Raw genomic sequence first — 23,656 nt, 5'->3', positions numbered from 1 at the left:
TTAAGATGGTGAAGTTTTGGAAAGGTTAAAACCTGATTTCAAATCATTAAATACAATAGTGTAGTTAGATTAAACTTTTGGGAGCCTCAACTTAGATCACAGAAGTAGGGACACTCATTGTGGTCCGTCTGCTGCAGGTCATAAAACAGCTCCTCTCTGCTCCTCTCGGTCCTCCTTCTCTCTTCTCTTCTCTCCCTGCTTCTCCTCCTGACTTCTTCTCTTCACATCTCCAACTACTCTATCTCTTTTCTTCTATTTTTCCTTTTTATATTTTTTTTAAGTAATCTTTAGTTTTATTTTTGCAACAAGCTCTAAGACAAGCGAATTGAATCCCTACTTTAAGTGTTTTACTTTTATCCAAGTTTTTAATAGAATCAATTCTTTTCTTTTTGATTTTTGATTTTAATATAATGTTAAAGTATCACCGCATGATCCAGAAGAAGTTGAATTAGTCTCAGAATCAGAACTTAAGAACCACCACTTGAAACAACAAAGAAAAAGTCTTTTTCAAGACTGTGATCATCTGATGAAGAACGCTGCAGTCATTGTCTGCATCAGAAGCCGTGCAAGGAGTCTCCAACAAAAGAGACTTTGTGTGCTCCCAGCTGAGATCGACTCTGCCCCCAGCGCTCCCAAGGCGGAAAACCTGCTGACCAAGAGTTCCTCAACAGAGTACCGGCCTTCCCTCTGGCTACTGGACCGACGTGACATAATAATAATAATAATAATTCATTTAATTTGTATAGCGCTTTTCAAAGACACAAAGTCGCTTACAGAGATATACACAGACACACATGTAGTAGGTATAAGTAGCAAACAAGGATAACAGAAGACAAGGATGACAGGGAAACAAAAGCAATGGTGGGGCATGGGATAATGCTGATACAGACAAACAGACAGAAACAGGTACAACAATAGAGGTGGGGGGATGGATTGAAGAGCAGTGGGGGGGGGCTGATGAGTGAGGAGAGCGGAAGGAGGGAGGGAGATCGGGGGTAGAGGTCAGGAATGAATGTAGTTATGGGTAGGGGAGATCGTAGGCTTGGGAGAAGAGGTAGGTTTTTAGGCGGGATTTAAATGTGGTAAGTGATGGAGAGTCGCGGATGGGCTGGGGGAGAGAGTTCCAGAGTCAGGGTGCAGTTCTCGAGAAGGCTCTGTGTCCGAAGGTTTTGAGTTTGGAAGGTGGCATAGTCAGAGTTAGAGAGGAGGAGGATCGGAGGGCTCGGGAGGGGCGGTGGGGGATAAGGAGGTCAGACAGGTAGGGTGGGGCCAGATGGTGGAGAGCTTTGAAGGTTAGGAGGAGTATTTTTAAATCGATGCGTTGTTTGATAGGGAGCCAGTGGAGGGTGTAGAGAATGGGGGTGATGTGTTCACTGGAGCGGGTGTGAGTGAGGAGGCGAGCAGCAGAGTTTTGGACCATTTGGAGTCTATGGAGGGAATGGGAGGTGATGCCAGTGCCGTAGTCCAACCCAGAACTCTCACGGACACCAAACGTCAGTGCCTCCTGACTCCCAGACAAAACGGCGGAAACCCCGCTCCCAAGGCGGAAACCCCGCTGGGCCTTCGGACCAAGAGTTCCTCAACAGAGTACCGGCCTTCCCTCTGGCTACTGGACCGACGCACCGTGCCATAGTCCAACCCAGAACTCTCAAGGACACCAAACGTCAGTGCCTCCTGACTCCCAGACAAAACAGGCTGAACGTCTTCATGCAGCTGGATCCACACACGTGAGAATAAGTGGTGTCTAAAGTTCTGGCTTCTGTCTAGGCTCTGTCTACGTTGTGACTTCTATTTTATGAACTTAGGAGTATTGAGATTAGGGTCTTGTTAGTATTAAAATTACTCCTGTAATATTTAATATATAAAAACCCGACCCTTTAACTTTACCATCTACCAATGGTCACATAACTTTATTACTTTGCTTATTACAGTCTTTACCTTTTCTGTTATCTGTTGTTCGTCTAAAATTGTCATGTCATTTATTTTACCCCAAATTATTTAGTCAGTAAACATATATAATCGTTTGTCTTTGTCTGGAACTTAATTTTAATGTGGAGAACCGGATACGTGCAAAGAAGTCACTACTTCAGAATATTGAGACTGAATAAATTGATTTTGAATGGAATCTTACTGTCCAAGCCAACTGGTACAGTTAGGTGTTTGGAATAATTTCCTCCGGATTATTCCAAGAACTAAACACAGAGGTGGTGCCCCATTTACGAGTATGAAATTAATAACCAGTGATTAATTATCATATATATATCAAAGTAGTGTGTGAGCAGTGTCTCCTACATTAACATTTCTCAAAAAGAGTTTAATATGGTTATCAAATCAATACCCCATAGTATAGTGTCTTTAGCACGAAGCATATATCCCACATGTAAATATAGGTGACTTTATCTAGATACAAAACGATGGAACACTGTTGTGGCAGTGGGGTGTGGTTTAGGTGGCGGCTGCTGGAGGAGAGGGAGGAGTGGCTCAGCCAGTGATCAGACAGCTGGAAACATACAAAAAATCATAATGCTTCGTAGCATGTTTTGTGAAACAAGCACTGAACGCAATTTTAAAGACGTCACAACTTCATGTCTTACTTTCAGTTTTAATCTGACACATTAACGCCGCCGTCCACAAAAGGACGAAAAAGACGCTTAACTTAATTTCCCCCTTGAACAGGACTCCTTTCTTATTTCTTATCATCTTGATCATATCACAACTCCCACATGATTTTATTTAGATAGAAAATGGTGGAACACCATATTTCTCTTGCCTCAAAAAAATATAATTCAAAATAGAATCAAAGAGTTTCTTTTCAGAATTGTACATAGCTGCAATCCTGAAAAAGATTATATTTGTTGTTTTCTCCCTGATGTAAACAACAGATGATCTTTTTGTGATTGTGACTATTTATCACATTTTTACAGATTGCCTTTCGTTTGATTTACAGAAATACCTTTTCAGAAATGCTTGAAAAAGATGTCACTCTAACAAAGATTGACATTTCACTCATCATTAACAAGTCTAACCAGAGGAAATGTACATAATTAATGTAAATGTTATTGGAGCAAATATTACATTCACACAAAGAGGCTTGAAAGATTGACCTCCTGTCATATTTTTAAAGACACTTATTCTATTGAAAACTGAAACAAACAGAAATTGGCAAAGATTAAGATTAAGATGTTTTAAATGTACTAATTTTATTTAGCAGACCTCTAAATGATGTTTTTTGTCTGCTGGGGCAGAAACTAGTCCATCCTAAGGACAAAACACCAAGAACCTGAAACAAGTCCAGTTGACTCTGATACAGAACTTTACCCTGACTGGATGACTGAGAACCTTCATCAACAACATCTACTGTATATCTGAAATTGCAACAAATGAAAAGAAACAAAAAATCATAACGCTTCGTAGCATCTTTTGTGAAACAAGCACTGAATGCAATTTTAAATACATCACAAATTAATGTCTTACTTTCGCTATCAATCTGAAACATTAAAGTATCTAAACTGTAACTCACCCCTCCTTCTTGCAACTGCTGTCCACAAAAGGATGAAAAAGACGATTAACTTCATTTTCCTCTCGAACAGCACTCTTTTCTCGGCTCTAAATGTCGAGTTTTGTCTAACTGTTGGACGGTGATCTGATACCAAATTCACAAATCCGTACCAGCTGGTGCGTCCTGCACTTGAGGGTCCCGTCCCACTTACACAGAAAAAAATCTGGTCCCGTCCCAATCCTGGGCCAGAGGTAAACAACATTCCTGTCCCGTCCCACTCCTGGTAAAATGGATCCCGCTCCCATTATTTTTTCCTCTTCTATTAGGCAGTACACTGAATTTGATTTGATCTTCTCCCCATTCTATTTAGATTACTTTGTGTTCTGCATTGTTATTTCAAAAGATATGGCAACAGGAACAATTCATCTGTGGTAATATAGGGAGGCATTTATTACCTTAAAAACCTTCACTAAGGGCACAAAACATTAATAATACATGACCTGTGGTCCCTGTAGTTTTACTATGGAGGACCACCTGCTAAGTCAAATCAAATTGCTAAATCTGAATGAATTTTCATGAAGTGATTTGTGAATGTTCCTTTAAATTATTAATAAGTTTAAAACCAGGACAGGATTTATACGTGATTAGAAAAAACTTAATTATCAAACATGTTTGTTTAGAACAGAACAGTAACAAAACAACAATACAACAATTATATTACATCATCTCATATTCAGTATATCTATTTAAATTCCAGCTGATGTATTCATTTAAATACACGTTGCATTGGGATACATGTATCAAGGTTATTAACCATATTATTATTATCATAGATATATAGATAGAATTACCTTAATGATCCCAGACAGGGAAATTATTTAAATTATTTATCATGGTCGAAGTCTAATTTATACTTTTTGAGTTGGCTAACAAATGATAAATGACCAGTTGCACTTTGAAAATTAATATTAACTAATGCTGAAGATGACTAAAATATATATATTTTTTTACTATTATCCACCTGGACATTGCTGGACTGAAAGGTCTCTGGGTCTGGGTCGGGGTCGGGGTCGGGGTCTGTCAGGGTCTGTCTGGGTCTGTCGGGGTCTGTCTGGGTCTGTCGGGGTCTGTCGGGGTCTGTCTGGGTCTGTCTGGGTCTGTCGGGGTCTGTCTGGGTCTGTCGGGGTCTGTCGGGGTCTGTCGGGGTCTGTCGGGGTCTGTCGGGGTCTGTCTGGGTCTGTCGGGGTCTGGGTCTGTCAGGGTCTGTCAGGGTCTGGGTCTGTCGGGGTCTGTCAGGGTCTGTCAGGGTCTGGGTCTGTCAGGGTCTGTCAGGGTCTGTCAGGGTCTGTCAGGGTCTGGGTCTGTCAGGGTCTGTCTGGGTCTGTCGGGGTCTGTCGGGGTCTGTCAGGGTCTGGGTCTGTCAGGGTCTGTCGGGGTCTGTCGGGGTCTGTCAGGGTCTGGGTCTGTCTTGGTCTGGGTCTTTTTGTGAATGTTCCTTTAAATTATTAATAAGTTTAAAACCAGGACAGGATTTATACGTGATTAGAAAAAACTTAATTATCAAATATGTTTGTTTAGAACAGAACAGTAACAAAACAACAATACAACAATTATATTACATCATCTCATATTCAGTATATCTATTTAAATTCCAGCTGATGTATTCATTTAAATACACGTTGCATTGGGATACATGTATCAAGGTTATTAACCATATTATTATTATCATAGATATATAGATAGAATTACCTTAATGATCCCAGACAGGGAAATTATTTAAATTATTTATCATGGTCGAAGTCTAATTTATACTTTTTGAGTTGGCTAACAAATGATAAATGACCAGTTGCACTTTGAAAATTAATATTAACTAATGCTGAAGATGACTAAAATATTTTTTTTTTTACTATTATCCACCTGGACATTGCTGGACTGAAAGGTCTCTGGGTCTGGGTCGGGGTCAGGGTCTGTCAGGGTCTGTCTGGGTCTGGGTCTGTCAGGGTCTGTCTGGGTCTGGGTCTGTCTGGGTCTGTCAGGGTCTGTCGGGGTCTGTCTGGGTCTGTCTGGGTCTGTCGGGGTCTGTCGGGGTCTGTCAGGGTCTGTCTGGGTCTGTCGGGGTCTGTCGGGGTCTGTCAGGGTCTGTCTGGGTCGGTCAGGGTCTGTCAGGGTCTGTCAGGGTCTGGGTCTGTCGGGGTCTGTCGGGGTCTGACAGGGTCTGTCAGGGTCTGGGTCTGTCAGGGTCTGTCAGGGTCTGTCAGGGTCTGGGTCTGTCGGGGTCTGTCGGGGTATGTCGGGGTCTGTCAAGGTCTGGGTCTGTCTGGGTCTGTCGGGGTCTGTCGGGGTCTGTCGGGGTCTGGGTCTGTCGGGGTCTGTCGGGGTCTGTCAGGGTCTGGGTCTGTCTGGGTCTGTCTGGGTCTGTCGGGGTCTGTCGGGGTCTGTCTGGGTCTGTCTGGGTCTGTCGGGGTCTGTCGGGGTCTGTCTGGGTCTGTCGGGTTCTGTCAGGGTCTGTCTGGGTCTGTCGGGGTCTGTCTGGTCTGTCTGGGTCTGTCAGGGTCTGGGTCTGTCAGGGTCTGTCAGGGTCTGGGTCTGTCTGGGTCTGTCTGGGTCTGTCAGGGTCTGGGTCTGTCTGGGTCTGTCGGGGTCTGTCGGGGTCTGTCTGGGTCTGTCAGGGTCTGTCAGGGTCTGGGTCTGTCAGGGTCTGTCAGGGTCAGGGTCTGTCGGGGTCTGTCGGGGTCTGTCATGGTCTGGGTCTGTCAGGGTCTGTCGGGGTCTGTCTGGGTCTGTCGGGGTCTGTTGGGGTCTGTCTGGGTCTGTTGGGGTCTGGGTCTGTCTGGGTCTGTCAGGGTCTGGGTCTGTCTGGGTCTGTCGGGGTCTGTCGGGGTCTGTCTGGGTCTGTCGGGTTCTGTCAGGGTCTGTCTGGGTCTGTCGGGGTCTGTCGGGGTCTGTCTGGGTCTGTCAGGTCTGGGTCTGTCTGGGTCTGTCAGGGTCTGTCAGGGTCTGTCAGGGTCTGGGTCTGTCAGGGTCTGTCAGGGTCTGTCAGGGTCTGGGTCGGGTCTGTATGGGTCTGGGTCTGTCTGGGTCTGTCGGGTCTGTCGGGGTCTGTCTGGGTCTGTCTGGGGTCTGTCAGGGTCTGGGTCTGTCAGGGTCTGTCAGGGTCTGTCAGGGTCTGGGTCTGTCAGGGTCTGTCAGGGTCAGGGTCTGTCAGGGTCTGTCAGGGTCTGGGTCTGTCAGGGTCTGTCAGGGTCTGGTGGGGGATTTCTCTCCTCCCTCCGTTTCTTGAGTTCCTCGTTTTCTTCCGCATGGTTTCTCCCGTGCTTGAACACATCTGCAGTGTTACGCTGTATTTTCCTCCCTTCTTACAGATGTTCAGGTCGCTGTTGTGTCATTTTCACACGGCTCGTCTTCGGCTCGTCTCTGTGCTGCTGCTGCTGCTGCTGAGCTGCTTCAGTGCTGCTCCGCTCTGTGAGGACACAGACAGCAGGTCTCCACTTTAATGAAATCAGAACAGTGCATAAGGGAGAGACAGTGACGCTAAAGCATCGATCTCATTACACTGGTAGCAACTAAATATTGATACAACGCTGGTATCAATATTATCAATATTTGGATTCTATCCCCTGGTTCCCGCTCCCGTCTGCTCCTGTTAACTGTTTATCCTGTACAGTCCCAATCACATGATTAATAGTAAAGTTGACTCCCATCCGGCGGGAATCCCGTGGGAATTCTGTGACCCGCGGGATTCCCGCACAAATATTCCGGAACAAATGTTGGGGAATCCCCGTAAAGTACTTGAGTTACACTGTGCTGCCAACGAGAAACAATCTGTTTATTCTGATATTCTGATAAATACTGCATTTCTCTAACCTTTGTTTTTGTTTTCTGATCCCACAAGCTGCAAGCTGTGTCACTCTCTACACTCTCTATAGCCTTCTCCTCCTCCTCCTCCCCCCCTCCTCCTCCTCTTCTCTCTTCTCCTCCTTCTTCTCTCCTCCTTCTCTTCTCCTCCTCCCCTCTTTCTTTCAGGCTCCCTTCTAATGGACCACGGCCCCCTGGGACCATCTACCATTTCCGGGCTCCTGTTGTCTTGAAATACTGACTGATCTGGATGGTCACACCCCGGGCTCTGCTGGATCATTGCTCTCCTCTGCTTCACTATCTCCTCATATCTATATTTCTGTTAATCTTGATGTCTCTCTCTGTCTGTTACTGATGATCTTGTCTGTCCTGCCCTCTTCCAGGTCATCATGGTGGACAGGAGGTCGTCTGGCTCGGGCTCCACTTGGTGATGCCTCGTCCTGCTCGGTCGTCTCCTGGATCCACTCACTTTACATAACTTGTATCAGACTTTCTGTTAAACACTTATGACCTCCATTTTTAAAACCCAGAGTGAGTGTAGCGTGTTCTGATGTATCAACAATAGAATAAACAAAACACTTTCACTATTTCCACTCATCATAGCAGCAGTGGTCCGAGGACCCGTCGTGTGTTCAATCTAAACCAGAATCAACACCAGTAAAGAGTCGATGAAGTCCACCATCGTTGTTCCTCACTATGCTCAGAGGAGTGACTGAATGATGTGACTACAGAGGCTCTCATGTCTGTGCTGAACCAAACCGGTTCTTACAAGGTTCACAGGTTGAACCAGTCAACCAGTGTGACGAGTCCCGACCAATTGAACTGGTGGATTGTTGTCTGAAAAGTTTAAGCAGTGGTGACGTTACCAGCGTCTTTCTGAAAAGTTGAGGGATTTTTAACCAGAGGCACTCGAAGCAGCCGGACTAAAAAAGCAGATCGCTCTGAAAATAAACGCTGGACACGGCAGGTTTCTCCATGTGACCACACGACACCACGGACACTCGCTCCTCATTACAAACAATGTGACCAAAAGAAGCTGCTGCTCAGGAAAAAACAATTATGTTAAACTCAATAACACTTAATCACTTTAACTCTTACACAACCTTTAAATCCTCAACAATAATATCAGAGACACAAGCTTCCTGAATACAATTCTTATTCTAAATTAGTAGTGGGACTCGATTAAACAAATGAATGTAATTAATTAGATGCTTTGTAATTAATTAATCTCAATTCATCAAATATCAATATTTGACATGAGAAGCAACATTTTTCAGTTTAAATGGATTCTGGTATATGATGATGAATAGACACATGAATGAACTTAAACAACACCATGTTTATTTTAATCACTGAGTGTGAAGATAAAGTGCAATATGAATAAAGAATTTTATTATTGCATTGTTCACAAGACACAAACTTACATTCAAGTCAGCTATATTTAAGCTTTTTCAGGACTTCGCCAGTGTGTTTGTTAATTTGTCAGCCGTGGACTTTCTCATTGTGGCTCTGAAGCTTGTCGTCTTGTCGACTGTGGATTGGCGACACTGCCTGCTCGAGCTCGGAGCGTCGTCTGTGCTAGCTGCAACATGTTTGCCGTTGAGGTGGTAGCGGAGGCTGTAAGTGCTCCGGTGATAGGCAAATTCTTTCTTGCACAACAGTTTGCCGGGAACTCGTGCAGCGAGCAACGTTCCGCGCTGTTTGGAGTGCAAATTAACAAAAATCAGTGACTGCAGCTCCTCCTCACTGTCTCCTCCTGCTTGTAGCTAGTAGAACACTTACCACTGTAACTGATGTTATCTCCTGTTACAGTTAACAGCACAACGTTGATGTTGTCTACACACACAAACACACAATATTAGGAACCCATAATCTTAAAGGGGCACTCTGCAGTTTTAGAGAAGAAATTCAAAGTCAGAATTTTATTTGTAGCAGCCACACATTGCTTTGCCGAGGATTATGCAGGTTTCGATTTGTTTGGTCTGGTTGCCACGGTGATATGTGGGGTTTGGGTCACATGGTCACTGGTAGTAGGTTACATTAAGGGCTGATTCACCTGCACCGGGAAAGGAGACAGGTGAGTTAGGTAGCCGTAATTTTTGTTGACCGCCTTTGTTTAAGTCTGATCGTGTGTAATCGAAAGGCCGCTGTAGCTCTTTTTTGTTTATTAAATACCTGTGAAAACGTAACTGGACTCAGCCTGCTTCTCTGTATCGGCAGCAGCGCGTCATACAAATATACAGGACCTATTCTACACCTCGCAAGCGACTTTAAAGCGAAACTCTCGCCAAAAAGAAACCGAGGCTTTATTTGCGATTGAATATGAGTCAAAACTTCATGTAAAAGCATAATTATGACGAAAGAGGCACTTTTAAGATTTACCGTAGTTTCGGTTTTGGGCACATTCATTTTGAACGGGAGTGCATGGGGCATGATACGATAGCATCAAAATCTCTATTTTTAGAACAGTAAGAAGGCTCGACACAACATGAAACTTTGCCTGTAGTATCACCAGGGTCTCTACACATGAACACGAGCATTGAGAACATTGTTTGTGTACACAGAGTTTGCTAAAAAGAAGGTTTTTGAACAAAAAGTGTCGATCCCCGAGTGCGACCTGACAGGCAGGAGAGTAATAGTGAACCGCTCCACAAGCGTGCCTGTCAGGTCGCACTCGGGATCGACACTTTTTGTCTGGCATGACGGCAACACACAGGAGATGCAGCTGCTAACGTGAGTAGTTCAAAAACCTTCTTTTTAGTAAACTCTGTGTTCACAAAGAATGTTTTCAATGCTCGTGTTCATGTGTAGAGACCCTGTAGAGACATTTGTGTGTGGATCAGCAAGGCAGAAAAGTAGTGCCAAAAGTCACGTGACAGTTATTTTTTTTTCGTACTTGTAGAATTGTTCTTTGTACTTGAAAGATTTTAATTTGTACTTGAAGGATACTTTCTTGTACTTGAAGAAATATGTTTCTTTGTATGTGTAAAACATGCAGTACTTGTTCCTGAAGCATGATGTATTTGTTTGATTGGTACATTTGTTATTTGCAAAACAAAATGCATTAGTTTGTGAATGATGTTTTGCATTTGCAGACCACACTGAGTTTGTTTGTGAATCGTTGTGCGTGAGTAAAACACGTTTTGTGTGTGTGTGAGGTTTTGGCATGATTCTAACTCCATAGAGAACACACATTAGATGTATGTGTGCAGATGGGAAGGATGCCTCATGAGAGGAAAATAGGCCTCTTAAAGGAAAATGGCATCTGTTTTGGCTGCTTGTGTACTGGACACATCAGTAAAGATTGCCGGAAAAGGATTTCCTGCTCAAGGTGTAGCCTTAAACATTCCACTGTACTTCATGATGTCAAGTGGTCTTACAGGGGCTGGAGACCAGGACTGCAAACTGCCAATTGTTCCAGCCCAGGTTAAATCCAACAAAGGAACCAGAATCATCATCACTTATGCTTTCTTGGATCAGGGGAGTACTGCAGTGTTTTGCACTGATAGTTTAATGCAAAAGCTCCACCTCACAGGGAGGAAGGGGCGCATTCTCCTTCAAACCATGGGCCAGGAGAAAGTAGTAAGCAGTAACATCGAGTCAGGACTGGAGGTTGCAGCACTGGAGGGGGACGATTTCCTCGAGCTGCCAAGAGCTTACACACGAGTCCACGCCTGTGCACAGAGGAAATCTCCCTACTGAAAGAGATATTAAACAATGGTCATATCTGAAACACATTCACTCACCTCAGATTGATGCCGGAATAGAGCTACTGATAGGAACCAATGTTCCTAAAGCACCGGAACCACTGGATGTGGCGTGTAGTGTGAATGATGGACCATATGCTATCCGAACCTTGCTGGGCTGGACTGTTAATGGTCCACTGACAGGAAACCATGTAAACACTGTTAACTGGGAGCATCCACAAATAACTGTTAACAGAGTTTCAGTCGTGAAGCTGGATGACCTCTGGCAGCAACAGTTCAAGAATGACTTCCCCGAAAGCAGCATTGATGAGCAACCCGCGATGTCAAAAGAGGATCAAAGGTTCCTGGAGTTTGTCACCAGCTCAGTAAAACAGGTGGATGGGCATTACCAGATTGCATTACCTGTAAGGAACATCAACATCAGCATGCCAAATAATAAGAGAATTGTTGAACAGCGCTTGTGTTGTTTGAAAAGAAGATTTCAGAAGGATTTAACTTTTCACACTGAATACAATCTCTTTATAAGTGACCTTCTGGCTAAAGGCTATGCTGAGACGGTGACAGAAGAGGAGCTGGACCGTGGCAATGGAAAAGTGTGGTACATACCACACCACGGAGTCTACCACCCCACCAAAAGAGAGATCAGAGTTGTGTTTCACTGTGGAGCAAGATATCAAGGAACATCACCGAATGCTCAACTTCTGCAGGGCCCTGATCTTACCAGCCCTCTCATCGGAGTGGTGACCCGATTTAGAAAGGAACCAATTGTGATCATGGCTGACATTGAATCAGGGTCTCTGCAGGTTTGAACAAGTCAAATTTAAGACTTTTTAAGACCATTTTAACACCATTTTGAACCTAATTTAAGACCTACACGAAGTACGAAAAAGTACAGAAAAATGCGGTCCCAGTATTGCTTTAAACAAATAACCACATTAATAGTCATTCACAGAGCAGCTCAACCAATGAAGAATGGAGTGAATGAGTGTGTGTCAGGGTTATTATAGTTTTAACATTTTCATTATTTTTTATTTTAATTTAGTTTTTCAGTTTGTTTTTTCATTTTAGTTTAGTTTCAATTCATTTAACAAGTGATCTAATAAGTTTAAGTATAGTTTTTATCAAGGAATTTAATTTGAGTTAACTATAATAACCCTGGTGTGTGCACACACACTGACACACGCACAGTGTTCAAAATCGAAAGCACCTCTGCTTTCAACGTTGGAGTTGGGCCAAAGACGGTTTGAATGTCGCTTGACTGTTAGGTGGCAGAGGCAGCGCAGAGTTCAGGTCGAGCAGAACTGGATGAAATTGGACCGGGAACTGGTGAACTGGTGTGTGGCGATAAATTCCGACCGCGCTGTTGGCAAAATACCACTTACATTCCTGGATACTTCAGACAGAAGACCACACGGAGATGACTGTGAATCTCACCAACACATTTAATCCAAAAAAAAAAAAAAAAAAAAAAAAGGCGATGACGGAAGCGGTTAATGAACGTACATATTTAAGACCCGACTAAATGTTATTTTAGACCTATATGCAAAATATGATTGTATGTGTAAATTTAAGACTTTTTAAGACTCCGCGGATACCCTGTTGAATCCATGTTCCACCAGGTACAGGTCCCTCCTGATGACAGAGACCTCCTCAGATTCCTCTGGTGGCCAGAGGGGATTTGAAGCAATTACCCACTGAGCATCGGATGAAGGTGCTCTTGTTCGGGGCGACATCATCTCCCAGTTGTGCCAATTTCGCTCTCAGGAAGTGTGCAGAGGACTATGGGCATCGCTCCAGTGAGGAAACAGTGGATAAATTATTGCACCGTTTTTATGTGGATGATTGCCTTGTATCAGTGGCCACGGAGAAGGAAGCAGTGTTGCTTTACAGGAACCTGGTCTTTTTGTGTTCCAAGGGTGGATTTCTTCTCACAAAGTGGATGAGTAATAGGCCTGGAGTGCTGGAAGCCATCCCAGAGAATCACAGAGCAAAAGGCATTGAAGGGTTGGATATGGAGCTGGACTTGCTACCTGAAGAACGAGTGCTGGGTGTGGAATGGAGCATTAAATCAGACTCCTTTAAGTTCAGGATTGTACTTAAGGATAGAAGGATAGATGCTTCATACATCTGCTAACCTCGAATCTGTCCAACAGGTGCAGCTGCTGCAGCCATTCCAGCCATTCTTTGGAGACTGACTCAGGCACAGTGTCATCCCAGCCTATCCCTCTCCTGCACAGGTCTCTCAGCATCTTCTCTGCTGTTAAAACTACAGGGCTCGGCATTCCAAGGGGATCATAGATGGAGCTGACAGTCGAGAGGATTCCTCTTCTGGTCAGTTAGTCTCAGCTCTAAACACTTTTGAAAATATCTCCCTTCAGATACTGTCCAAAATCGTCTCATCCTCAAAGCCAACGACCTGCGTCCTGGACCCCTTTCTGGCAAAACTGTTTAAAGAACTAAGGCCAGCACTGGGACCTACAATGTTAAATATTGTTAACTCATCACTCATGACTGGTGCTGTCCCTTCTAGTTTTAAGTCTGCTGTGGTTCAGCCTCTACTTAAGAAACCACACCTCGACCCAGGGTCACTAAATAACTATCGACCAGTATCCAACCTTCCCTTCTTCTCTAAAGTCTAAGAAAGAGTCGTGTCCCAACAACTTTCAGGCTACCTACTCCATAATAATCTCCTGGATAATCTCCTTTTCAGTCAGCTTTCAGAGCCTGTCACTCCACTGAAACCGCCCTTACTAAAGTGGTAAATGACATTCTACTTACCTTAGACTCTAACTCGACCTCAGTGCTCATGTTACTGGATCTCAGCGCTGCATTTGATACTATAGATCATGGCATACTGTCAGACAGACTTGAAAGTCAATTTGGCATCTCTGGCCTGACAGCATGGCTAAAATCATACCTGTCCGAAAGAACACAATGTGTTTCCTACAATGGTACGTCATCAATTTTTACTGCTGTGAAGTATGGAGTTCCCCAGGGCTCTGTTCTGGGCCCTTTGCTCTTCTCTTTATATATTTCACCTCTCGGCCAAATTATTCGGAGCCATGGGATACATTTCCACTGCTATGCGGACGACACTCAGCTGTATGTGCCCTTAAAAGCTGATGACAAATCTCAAATCACAAAACTAGAGCCCTGCCTATATGCAGTGAAGAAGTGGATGTCAGAAAACTTCCTGCTCCTTAATTCGAAAAAAAACTGAGATGTTGGTCATCGCCCCCGCCAGACAGAGACACCATGTTGATCAGGTGATTTTCAGGTCTTCCACGTGAGAGCACTAAAAGTCTTCAGATGGTTCAGAATGCTGCAGCCAGAGTCTTAACATGTACAAGAAAATTTGATCATATTACACCAATCTTAGCATCTCTGCACTGGCTCCCAGTGCATCTAAGATCAGACTTTAAGGTGCTGTAAGATCTAATTACACCATATATTCCAACCTGGGCATTACGCTCTCAGGATTCAGGGCTCCTGATGGTTCCCAGGATCAAGAAGAAGTCAGCTGGCTGCAGGGCTTTTTCCTATCGGGCTCCTTTCCTCTGGAATAAGCTCCCAGCTGACATCAGACAATCAGGCTCTGTTGACGCCTTTAAATCTAAACTCAAAACTCACTTCTTCCATTTAGCCTTTAATTAGCCCTGATATCAATTGTAAGCTTCTTCAGTGGGTCGGTGTCAGTCTCAATGAGTTCCTATAGTACTAGATTACACTGTGCTGCCGACGAGAAACATCTGTTTATTCTGATCAATACTGCATTTCTCTAACCTTTGTTTTTGTTGTCTGTTCCCACAAGCTGCAAGCTGTGTCACTCTCTACACTCTCTATAGCTTCTCCTCCCCCTCCTCCTCCTCTCTCTCCTCCTCCTCCCCCTCTTCTCTCTCCTCCTTCTCTTTCTCCTCCTCCCCCTCCTCCTCCTCTCTCTCCTCCTTCTCTTTCTCCTCCTCCCCTCTTTCTTTCAGGCTCCCTTCTGATGGACCACGGCCCCCTGGGACCATCTACTGTTTCCGGGCTCCTGCTGCCTTGAAACACGGACTGATCTGGATCGTCACACCCCGGGCTCTGCTGGATCATTGCTCTCCTCTGCTTCACTATCTCCTCATATCTATATTTCTGTTAACCTTGATGTCTCTCTCTGTCTATGACTGATGATCTTGTGTGTCCTGCCCTCTTCCAGGTCATCATGGTGGACAGGAGGTCGTCTGGCTCGGGCTCCACTTGGTGATGCCTCGTCCTGCTCGGTCGTTTCCTGGATCCACTAACTTTACAGAACTTGTATCAGACTTTCTGTTGATGTAACTTGTAAACTGTGAATTGTTGCTCTTTTCTGTATACGCGACATCTATTGCATGTCTGTCCGTCCTGGAAGGACCCCTTTTTTCCATCAACATGTGAAGTTTTTCCTCACTTGAATCGAGGGTCTAAGGACAGAGGATGTTGTTCACTGTACAGATTGTAAAGCCCACTGAGGCAATGTGATTGTGATTTTGGGCTATATAAATAAAATTGATTTGATTTGATTTGAAATGTCAGTCTCTGTCCTGCTTCTAACTGCTATGCGTGGTGCATTCAGGGCTGCTCGTAAATTATATAAGTCACGTTGCAAATAAAAGTATTCAACAGTTGATGACTGGAAAAAGTTCTATTCACTGATGAATCCAGGTTTGATATTTATGGTAGTGACAGATACGACACTAAAATAAGTCGATGGACACTTTCAGCTCTGATGTGAATCGACAATTGAGCACTGGTACAAATGTTCATTCTAAAAGTTAACCGTGACACGTGTCATGAACGCACCATGACTGCAGCGCCTCTGTTTGTGGTGTGTTGTCATGAAGTGTTGATGTGTTGAAGTGTGTTGATGATCAAGTCCGAACTGTGAGACCAACAACATCCAACTCACCTGTGTCCATCAGTGAGACAACAGGTTAACACAGGCCAGGCTGACTGCAACTTATCACAATTTTACTTCACTGCACTGATGGGACATGTAAAGAATTATATTCCAGTTATAGAAAATAATAAGAAGGGCTCCAGACTAACTTTTTTTACGAGGAGCACAGTGGCCCCTAACTTCAAATTTTAGGAGCACAATCACAAAATTTAGGGGCGCACACCGTAAATCAATTATTGACTATAGAATATGTATATATTATGATATATATTATATAATACAATAATTATGAAATTATTATATGTTAAGTTCAGTTTCATGCCATTCTTTCCTTGCAGGTCGAGTTGGCCTTTATATTTGGTAAAGGGTAGTTCTTCCTTGGCAATGAATGAGGCCATGTTAAACTTAAATATTAAAGTGAAACTCTCGCCAAAATGCCACCTAGGGTCTTTTTGTGAATGTACCTGAGTAAAACGTTCGTTCCTTTAGAAAGCATACACCACTTTTAAGATTGACCGTATTTTCATTTTCGGGTCCAACTCATTTTCAATGGGAGTGCTACGGGCACTTTTATGATAGCATCAAAATCTCTATGTTTAAAACAGTAAGAAGGCTCGACACAACATGAAACTTTGCTCGTAGTATCACCAGGGTCTCTACACATGAACACGAGCATTGAGAACATTGTTTATGTACACAGAGTTTACTAAAAAGAAGGTTTTTGAACCTATGTAGATCACGCAGGCTGTCTTGGCCAGTTTAGTCCACTCGGGGTAGATTTCGCTGAAATCTCTGATGAGAACTTAACAGGCTGTTGAGAAGTTCAAGCCTCCATAACCGTGTGGCGCTATCATTACAGCGATGGCATCGAAGAGCGGGGCTGTAGCTGCAGCTGACTCATCCTCACTTGTAAATAAAATTCAAATTGTGCTTGGAGGGAATATTTTCACAGGACATTTTGACAGACGGGGTACAGCAAAATGTTTTGGGTTTTTTTGGTTGGAAGAATGATTTTGCTCATTGCACATAACAGGAGGATATGTTGATTAGAACTCTATAATTTTTTATGTCAGTGATTCAGAATATGCTGCAGCTGTATTATGTAACCTTTCAGTTGACTTGCCAGATTTCTTTTCGTTTTATTAATTAAATATATTGGAAGTAAATTAAGTATGGATCATTACAAATACTTTGCTTTGAAAGTATCAAGTAGTCACACAGTGAGAAGAAAGTAGGAAGTGATTAGCAAACTCAGATTTAATTATTATTATTTATTTTGGAAAGGAAATGTACACACACAAAAAAATTACAATCGAGATGCATCGATAATCAGTTTAGAATCAAATCGTTGACCTCTGAATCCGAATCGAATTGAATCGTGAGCTGCCAAGAGATTTCCACCCCCAGTGGGGGCTGTGTAACATGTTGGGGAAAGCCCCGTTGGATGTTCAAATCCAAAGTAGGCGTGGTTTAGTGTGTTGTTATCACACCGTGAGTGAAAATAGTAAGTCACCCACTTATCTGGCTAAGTTGCTAGCATGTTCTGTATGTGTGTGTGTGTAATAAGTGAATAATAAGTGAATAACTGGTGTAGCTCCAGTTGGAGCTTGGCAACGACAACTCTGCCTAATCCTTGCTGCTGCTCGCTACATTATATAATACATATGAATACATAGAATATGTAATGCTCGTTGGATTGAGATAATATATTTAATCTGATCTGATTTGATGTGTATGTTTTATATTATATTTCTTTTCAACATTACATAATTCAACTGGCCCTAAATTTATGACATTAATATCACCAGGAATCAACATAAAGCAGAATGGAATTTAGCATTAAGATGAACACATCTGAGGGATCATCGAAAAAATTTTGTTTAATTAAGAGATGTATACATTTTTTTTCATGGATATGGGAATCAGCCACAAGATTGATCTGCATGCAATAGTTGTGAGCGCTAAATAAAACCTTAATTTGACTATTTCCTTCTGCCTGGTGACCCCACAGAGCGCAGTGGTTTGATGATTAGGAAGCTAATTTCTTTGTCAATTTATTTTAACAACAATTCAATAAAAAAAATAAAATATAAAGTCGACCCCTGCTCTACATTGTACACATACATGGAAATACACTCACCGGCCACTTTATTAGGTACACCTTGCTAGTACCGGGTTGGACCCCCTTTTGCCTTCAGAACTGCTTTAATCCTTCGTAGCATAGATTCAACAAGGTACTGGAAACATTCCTCAGAGAGTTTGGTCCATATTGACATGATAGCATCACGCAGTTGCTGCAGATTTGTCGGCTGCACATCCATGATGCGAATCTCCCGTTCCACCACATCCCTAAGGTGCTCTATTGGATTGAGATCTGGTGACTGTGGAGGCCATTTGAGTACAGTGAACTCATTGTCATGTTCAAGAAACCAGTCTGAGATGATTCGCGCTTTATGACATGGCGCGTTATCCTGCTGGAAGTAGCCATCAGAAGATGGGTACACTGTGGTCATAAAGGGATGGACATGGTCAGCAACAATACTCAGGTAGGCTGTGGCATTGACATGATGCTCAATTGGTACTAATGGGCCCAAAGTGTGCCAAGAAAATATCCCCCACACCATTACACCACCACCACCAGCCTGAACCGTTGATACAAGGCAGGATGGATCCATGCTTTCATGTTGTTGACGCCAAATTCTGACCCTACCATCCGAATGTCGCAGCAGAAATCGAGACTCATCAGACCAGGCAACGTTTTTCAAATCTTCTATTGTGCAATTTTGGTGAGCCTGTGCGAATTATAGCCTCAGTCTCCTGTTCTTAGCTGACAGGAGTGGCACCCGGTGTGGTCTTCTGCTGCTGTAGCCCATCCGCCTCAAGGTTCGACGTGTTGTGCGTTCAGAGATGCTCTTCTGCATACCTCGGTTGTAACGAGTGGTTATTTGAGTTACTGTTGCCTTTCTATCAGCTCGAACCAGTCTGGCCATTCTCCTCTTACCTCTGGCATCAACAAGGAATTTGCGCCCACAGAACTGCCGCTCACTGGATATTTTCTCTTTTTCGGACCATTCTCTGTAAACCCTAGAGATGGTTGTGCATGAAAATCCCAGTAGATCAGCAGTTTCTGAAATACTCAGACCAGCCCGTCTGGCACCAACAACCATGCCACGTTCAAAGTCACTTAAATCACCTTTCTTCCCCATTCTGATGCTCGGTTTGAACTGCAGCAGATCGTCTTGACCATGTCTACATGCCTAAATGCATTGAGTTGCTGCCATGTGATTGGCTGATTAGAAATTTAAGTTAACGAGCAGTTGGACAGGTGTACCTAATAAAGTGGCCGGTGAGTGTATATGCATGTATATACAGTAGCAGGTAGTTTTAGAGGCAAGAGCTGGTGAATCTCTTCTCAAACACTTCAATCCAACAACGATTCCAGAATATTTAAGTGCTTCTTTGATTTCACGCAATTCAGACAAAATCACACAAAAAAGAGAAGAACATTAAAAAGACTAAAGGGAGAAAATAGAAAGAAGAACCAGGAACAAAAATCTCAACTTTACTTGGTTAGCTGTCATAAACTGGCACATGGATTCACATTCTTAAACTTTCCCAGACAAATAATCATCAATACAATCATGTCAACTAAATCACAAACATCCCAAAAGTTAAAAGCTCAATTAAAGTAAAAATGTACCATAATTTCCGGACTATAAGCCGCTACATTTTTTCCCACGCTTTGACCCCTGCGGCCTATACAATGATGCGGCTAATCTATAGATTTTTACAGGCTAACGGCCTCCAGGGGGCGCTCTAGCAGGAAGCGCAGGAGCGAGATAGGCAGGTGGAATAGAGCTGTCCCAAACGATTATTTTTCAAATGATTAATCTAGCGATTAATCGCAGGTACTACCGCTTCTGTTTGGGACGACGGGCCTACGCAAATTATTCATGTGACGAATTTATGTCGTCGATTACGCCGGCGCGTCGTCCCAGCCCTGAGGTGGAAGAGATAATGCGCTGAGGAAGACGCTAGTTTGACTGTGTTTTGAACTGTCATTTTGCGCATCTTGCACACAATCATCATGGAAAATACACGAAGAAATGCACATGATGCAGCTTATAAGTTAAAGGCAATCGATCTGCCTGTCAAAGAAGGAAATAGAGGTGCTGCATGTAAGCTTGGCATCAATGAATCGATGGTGAGACGTTGGAGACGGCAGCGTGAAGAACTGACTCAATGCAAAAAGACGACAAAAGCTTTCAGAGGTAATAAAAGCAGATGGCCCGAACTTGAAAACGTTCTTGAAGACTGGGTGAACACACAGAGAGCAGACGGCCGAGGTGTTTCCACCGTGCAGATCCGACTGAAAGCCAAAACAATCGCCACCAAAAAGAACATTGAAGATTTTAAAGGTGGACCATCGTGGTGTCTCAGATTTATGAGACGAAAAGGCCTGTCCATCAGGGCACGGACGACTCTGTCAGCAACTCCCTCCCGACTACGAGGAAAAAGTTACAAACTTTGGCAAATTCACTCAAACAAAGATAGCCGAGAATTCCATCGGACCAGACGAGATCATAAATATGGATGAAGTACCTTTGACCTTTGACCCGCCTCTCACTAGGACTGTTAACAAGAAATGTGAATCGTCCGTCACGCTGAAAACAACGGGCCATGAGAGAACGCATTTCACTTGTGTTCTGAGCTGCACAGCATCCGGAAAAAAAGCTTCCACCAATGGTGATTTTTTATTTTTTTTTGGCCTTTTATTGATAGAACAGCTGAAGATATGACAGGAAACAGGAAGAGAGAGGGGGAGTGACACGCAGCAAAGGGACCCAGGCCGGGAGTCAAACCTGGGTCCGCTGCAGAGCCTCGGCACATGGGACGCCCGCTCTACCCACTGAGCTAAACGGCGCCCCCCACCAATGGTGATTTTTAAGCGGATGACTATGCCAAAAGAAAAACTCCTGAGAGAAATCGCCGTGAAAGTCAACACGAAAGGGTGGATGATAGAAAGCCTAATGAAGGACTGGCTGACAGAGTGCTACGGCAAGCGACCATTGCTCGTTTTGGACAGCATCAGGTCCCATATAACAGATTCTGTGAAAGCAGCCATCAAGAGAGACAAACTCAATTCCTGGGGGCACAACGAAGTATTTGCAGCCACTCGACATCAGAGTGAATCATGCTTTTAAAGTGGCACTCCAGGTTGAGTGGAAGGCTTGGATGACGAGCGGCGAGAAATCATTCACCAAAACTGGACGCATATGAAGAGCAACTTTTGCTCAAGTCTGCCAGTGGATCCTGACAGCGTGGAGCAGTGTGAAAAAATCCACGATCACCAGTGGGTTTCGAAAGGCTGGACTGCTGCGTGATGAAGGGGACAGCACAAGCACAAATTCGCCTCGAGACGAAAGTGACATTGAGAGCGACAACAAAAGAGAGACTAGGAAAGTGTGTGATGAAGTCATGCCGGGGCTGTTCAAGTCCGACACTGAAGACGACGACTTCAGTGGTTTCAGTGCGCAGGAGGAAGATAAAGATAGCGATCAATTACTTTTCTGGTAGGCTGGTTATTTTTTTTTAAACCTGCCGTGTTACTGTCGTTTTACTGCCGTGTCACTGCCATGTTACAGGTATTTACCGGAAATTAAAAATTAGAAAAATCTTTCTGTGTAAATACCTCATGTTACAATGTAGACACCTGCGGCTTATAGACAAGTGCGGCCTATGTATGTACACATTTTTTTTTCCTTTTAAAATTATTCGGTGCGGCTTATATTCAGGTGCCCTCAATAGTCTGGAAATTACAGTACATGAAACACAGAATACTGAATGAATTAAATCACAGCACTTACATGACCTCTGCCTGTCACTCACTTAGTAAGTTAAAAGTTCAGATGAGCCTGAGAACGAGTATCAAGGCATCAATCATTTTCTTGAAGATTCAGTACAGCATCAAACCCTTACTGCTCCCACACACATAACAGTGATAGTGTTTACAGTATTAAGAAAATTTATTTACACAGTTGTAACAGCTGCATTAGGATGAAAGATATCGTCACAGAAAAGGAAAACAAATACAAAAAACCCCCAAAAATAACTCAAATTAAAAAATACAAAGAACCCATACAATGTAGCTTCAGGTCGTCATTAATAGAAGGTCTGTCCTGTAAAAATGTAACAAAGTCCCATCATTTATAAAAAAGAAAAGGCTTCATCTTATTTATCTTTCGTGAGAGTCAGTATGAGGAGAGCTCTTTGAGACTCCTATGGACCTCCACCTTTCCAAATCCACTTCCACCTTTTTAATCAGGGGGCCATGGTTGAGAGAGAAAACTCGATCTAATTGGTTTGGTATCTGCACACCAAGGTAACATATCCTATGAGGCTTCCAACAAAGTGAGATCTTATCTCTTGGTAGCTGTTGGGCAGCACTATCAAGAGGCAATATGATCCTTTTATTAATGTTTACGTTGTAGCCAGAGACACAGCCGTATTCGTCTCATAGATTGCAGAGGGCAGGAAGTGATGATGCTTCATTAGTTAGGTACAGTAAGATATCATCGGCATACAGAGAGATGACAGACTTTTCCTGCTCCAACATGACGTCCTTTACAGTCGGGTGTGCCCTTGTAAAAAATTGCCTATCAAATGCCAAAGTAAAGAGCAAAGGGGACAAGAGACAACGTGTCAGGGGAAAAGAGATGATATGTTAGCATTTGTTTGGATCATCGCTGATGGTTTGGGATAGAGTACCTGAATCATTTATATTAAATTTGAATGTACCTATGTATGTAAACCAGCCAAAACGAGGCCTTGGGTCATTAAACAGACCAAGCATCAAGTGTAGAACAGCTGGATGTGACCAGGTAAACATATGTAAACACAGTATCTAATACAGGAACTGTGCTCTATGCAGTTTGTACAACAGACTTCTGGAGCACAAGTGAAGTGGTCCGTCTGCTCAGGTGACGATCTCAAGTGTCCCATTATACCGTTGTTTACAGTGTTACAGTAAGTGGTGATGTAGTTCAAGTTATTAAATAGGAGGTAATAAGTTGACAGGCCTGAGATCAAGGCAACACGTGGAGGTGAAGATACTTCAGGTAGTTTTCTGTGGACTGCAGGCAGCTGTAGGTGCATCTCCTGTCTCAAAGTTCTGGCTCAGGTTGGTTGGATTCAGCAGATATTTCCTTGGAGTGGAGTTTCTTTTTGAATGAAGCAAACGCATTCTTTTTTTTGTACAGCATTATGGACATATCATGAATATTGAATATATAAAGAATTGCACGGTAGCTGGTAACACCACCTGTGTCTTCTACACCGCCACAATCAGAAGCCTCAACAATTCTTCTTTTGACGCAGGTTTGTTTACATTTTTTGGATTAGTTTCCATCTCTTTGTAGGACTTTTGTGAAGAGTTCTTACTCTAAAAGGAACATCACCAATACTCGTTGCTGTTCTGCGGCAGGAGAACAACCTCTGGACCGCAGTTTGTTCCATTGTTGGCTGGAGAGATGAACACAAGTGTTATTCTTGACATACAGTGCATAGTAGCCACATAAATACGGTTTTTAATCTAAATCAAAGAATAATTCTTTTAACAAATTAAAAAAAAGATAGCTAGATAGATAGACAGACAGACAGACTTTATTTATCCCAAGGGAAATT

The 23,656-nt window shown here is 43.3% G+C and overlaps 1 protein-coding gene across 2 annotated transcripts in view; it reads right to left on the bottom strand.

Annotated features, from left to right (window-relative positions):
- Positions 1-23,291: 23,291 nt before the first annotated feature.
- LOC115578631 (H-2 class I histocompatibility antigen, L-D alpha chain-like) overlaps positions 23,292-23,656 on the bottom strand; it is a 34,430-nt gene continuing 34,065 nt past the window's right edge. Inside the window, exon 10 of one of the 2 annotated variants that reach the window (XM_030411683.1) lies at positions 23,292-23,494. In XM_030411683.1, coding sequence (XP_030267543.1) covers positions 23,427-23,494 — 68 coding nt within the window. In that variant the 3' untranslated portion in view covers positions 23,292-23,426. The remainder of the gene's footprint in view (positions 23,495-23,656) is intronic. The other variant, XM_030411684.1, reaches the window with a different exon arrangement.

Source organism: Sparus aurata, chromosome 3 (assembly GCF_900880675.1).
Source record: "Sparus aurata chromosome 3, fSpaAur1.1, whole genome shotgun sequence".
Taxonomy (NCBI): domain Eukaryota; kingdom Metazoa; phylum Chordata; class Actinopteri; order Spariformes; family Sparidae; genus Sparus; species Sparus aurata.
Note: the sequence above shows the minus strand (reverse complement) of the source record. Positions and strands in the feature narration are given on the sequence as shown.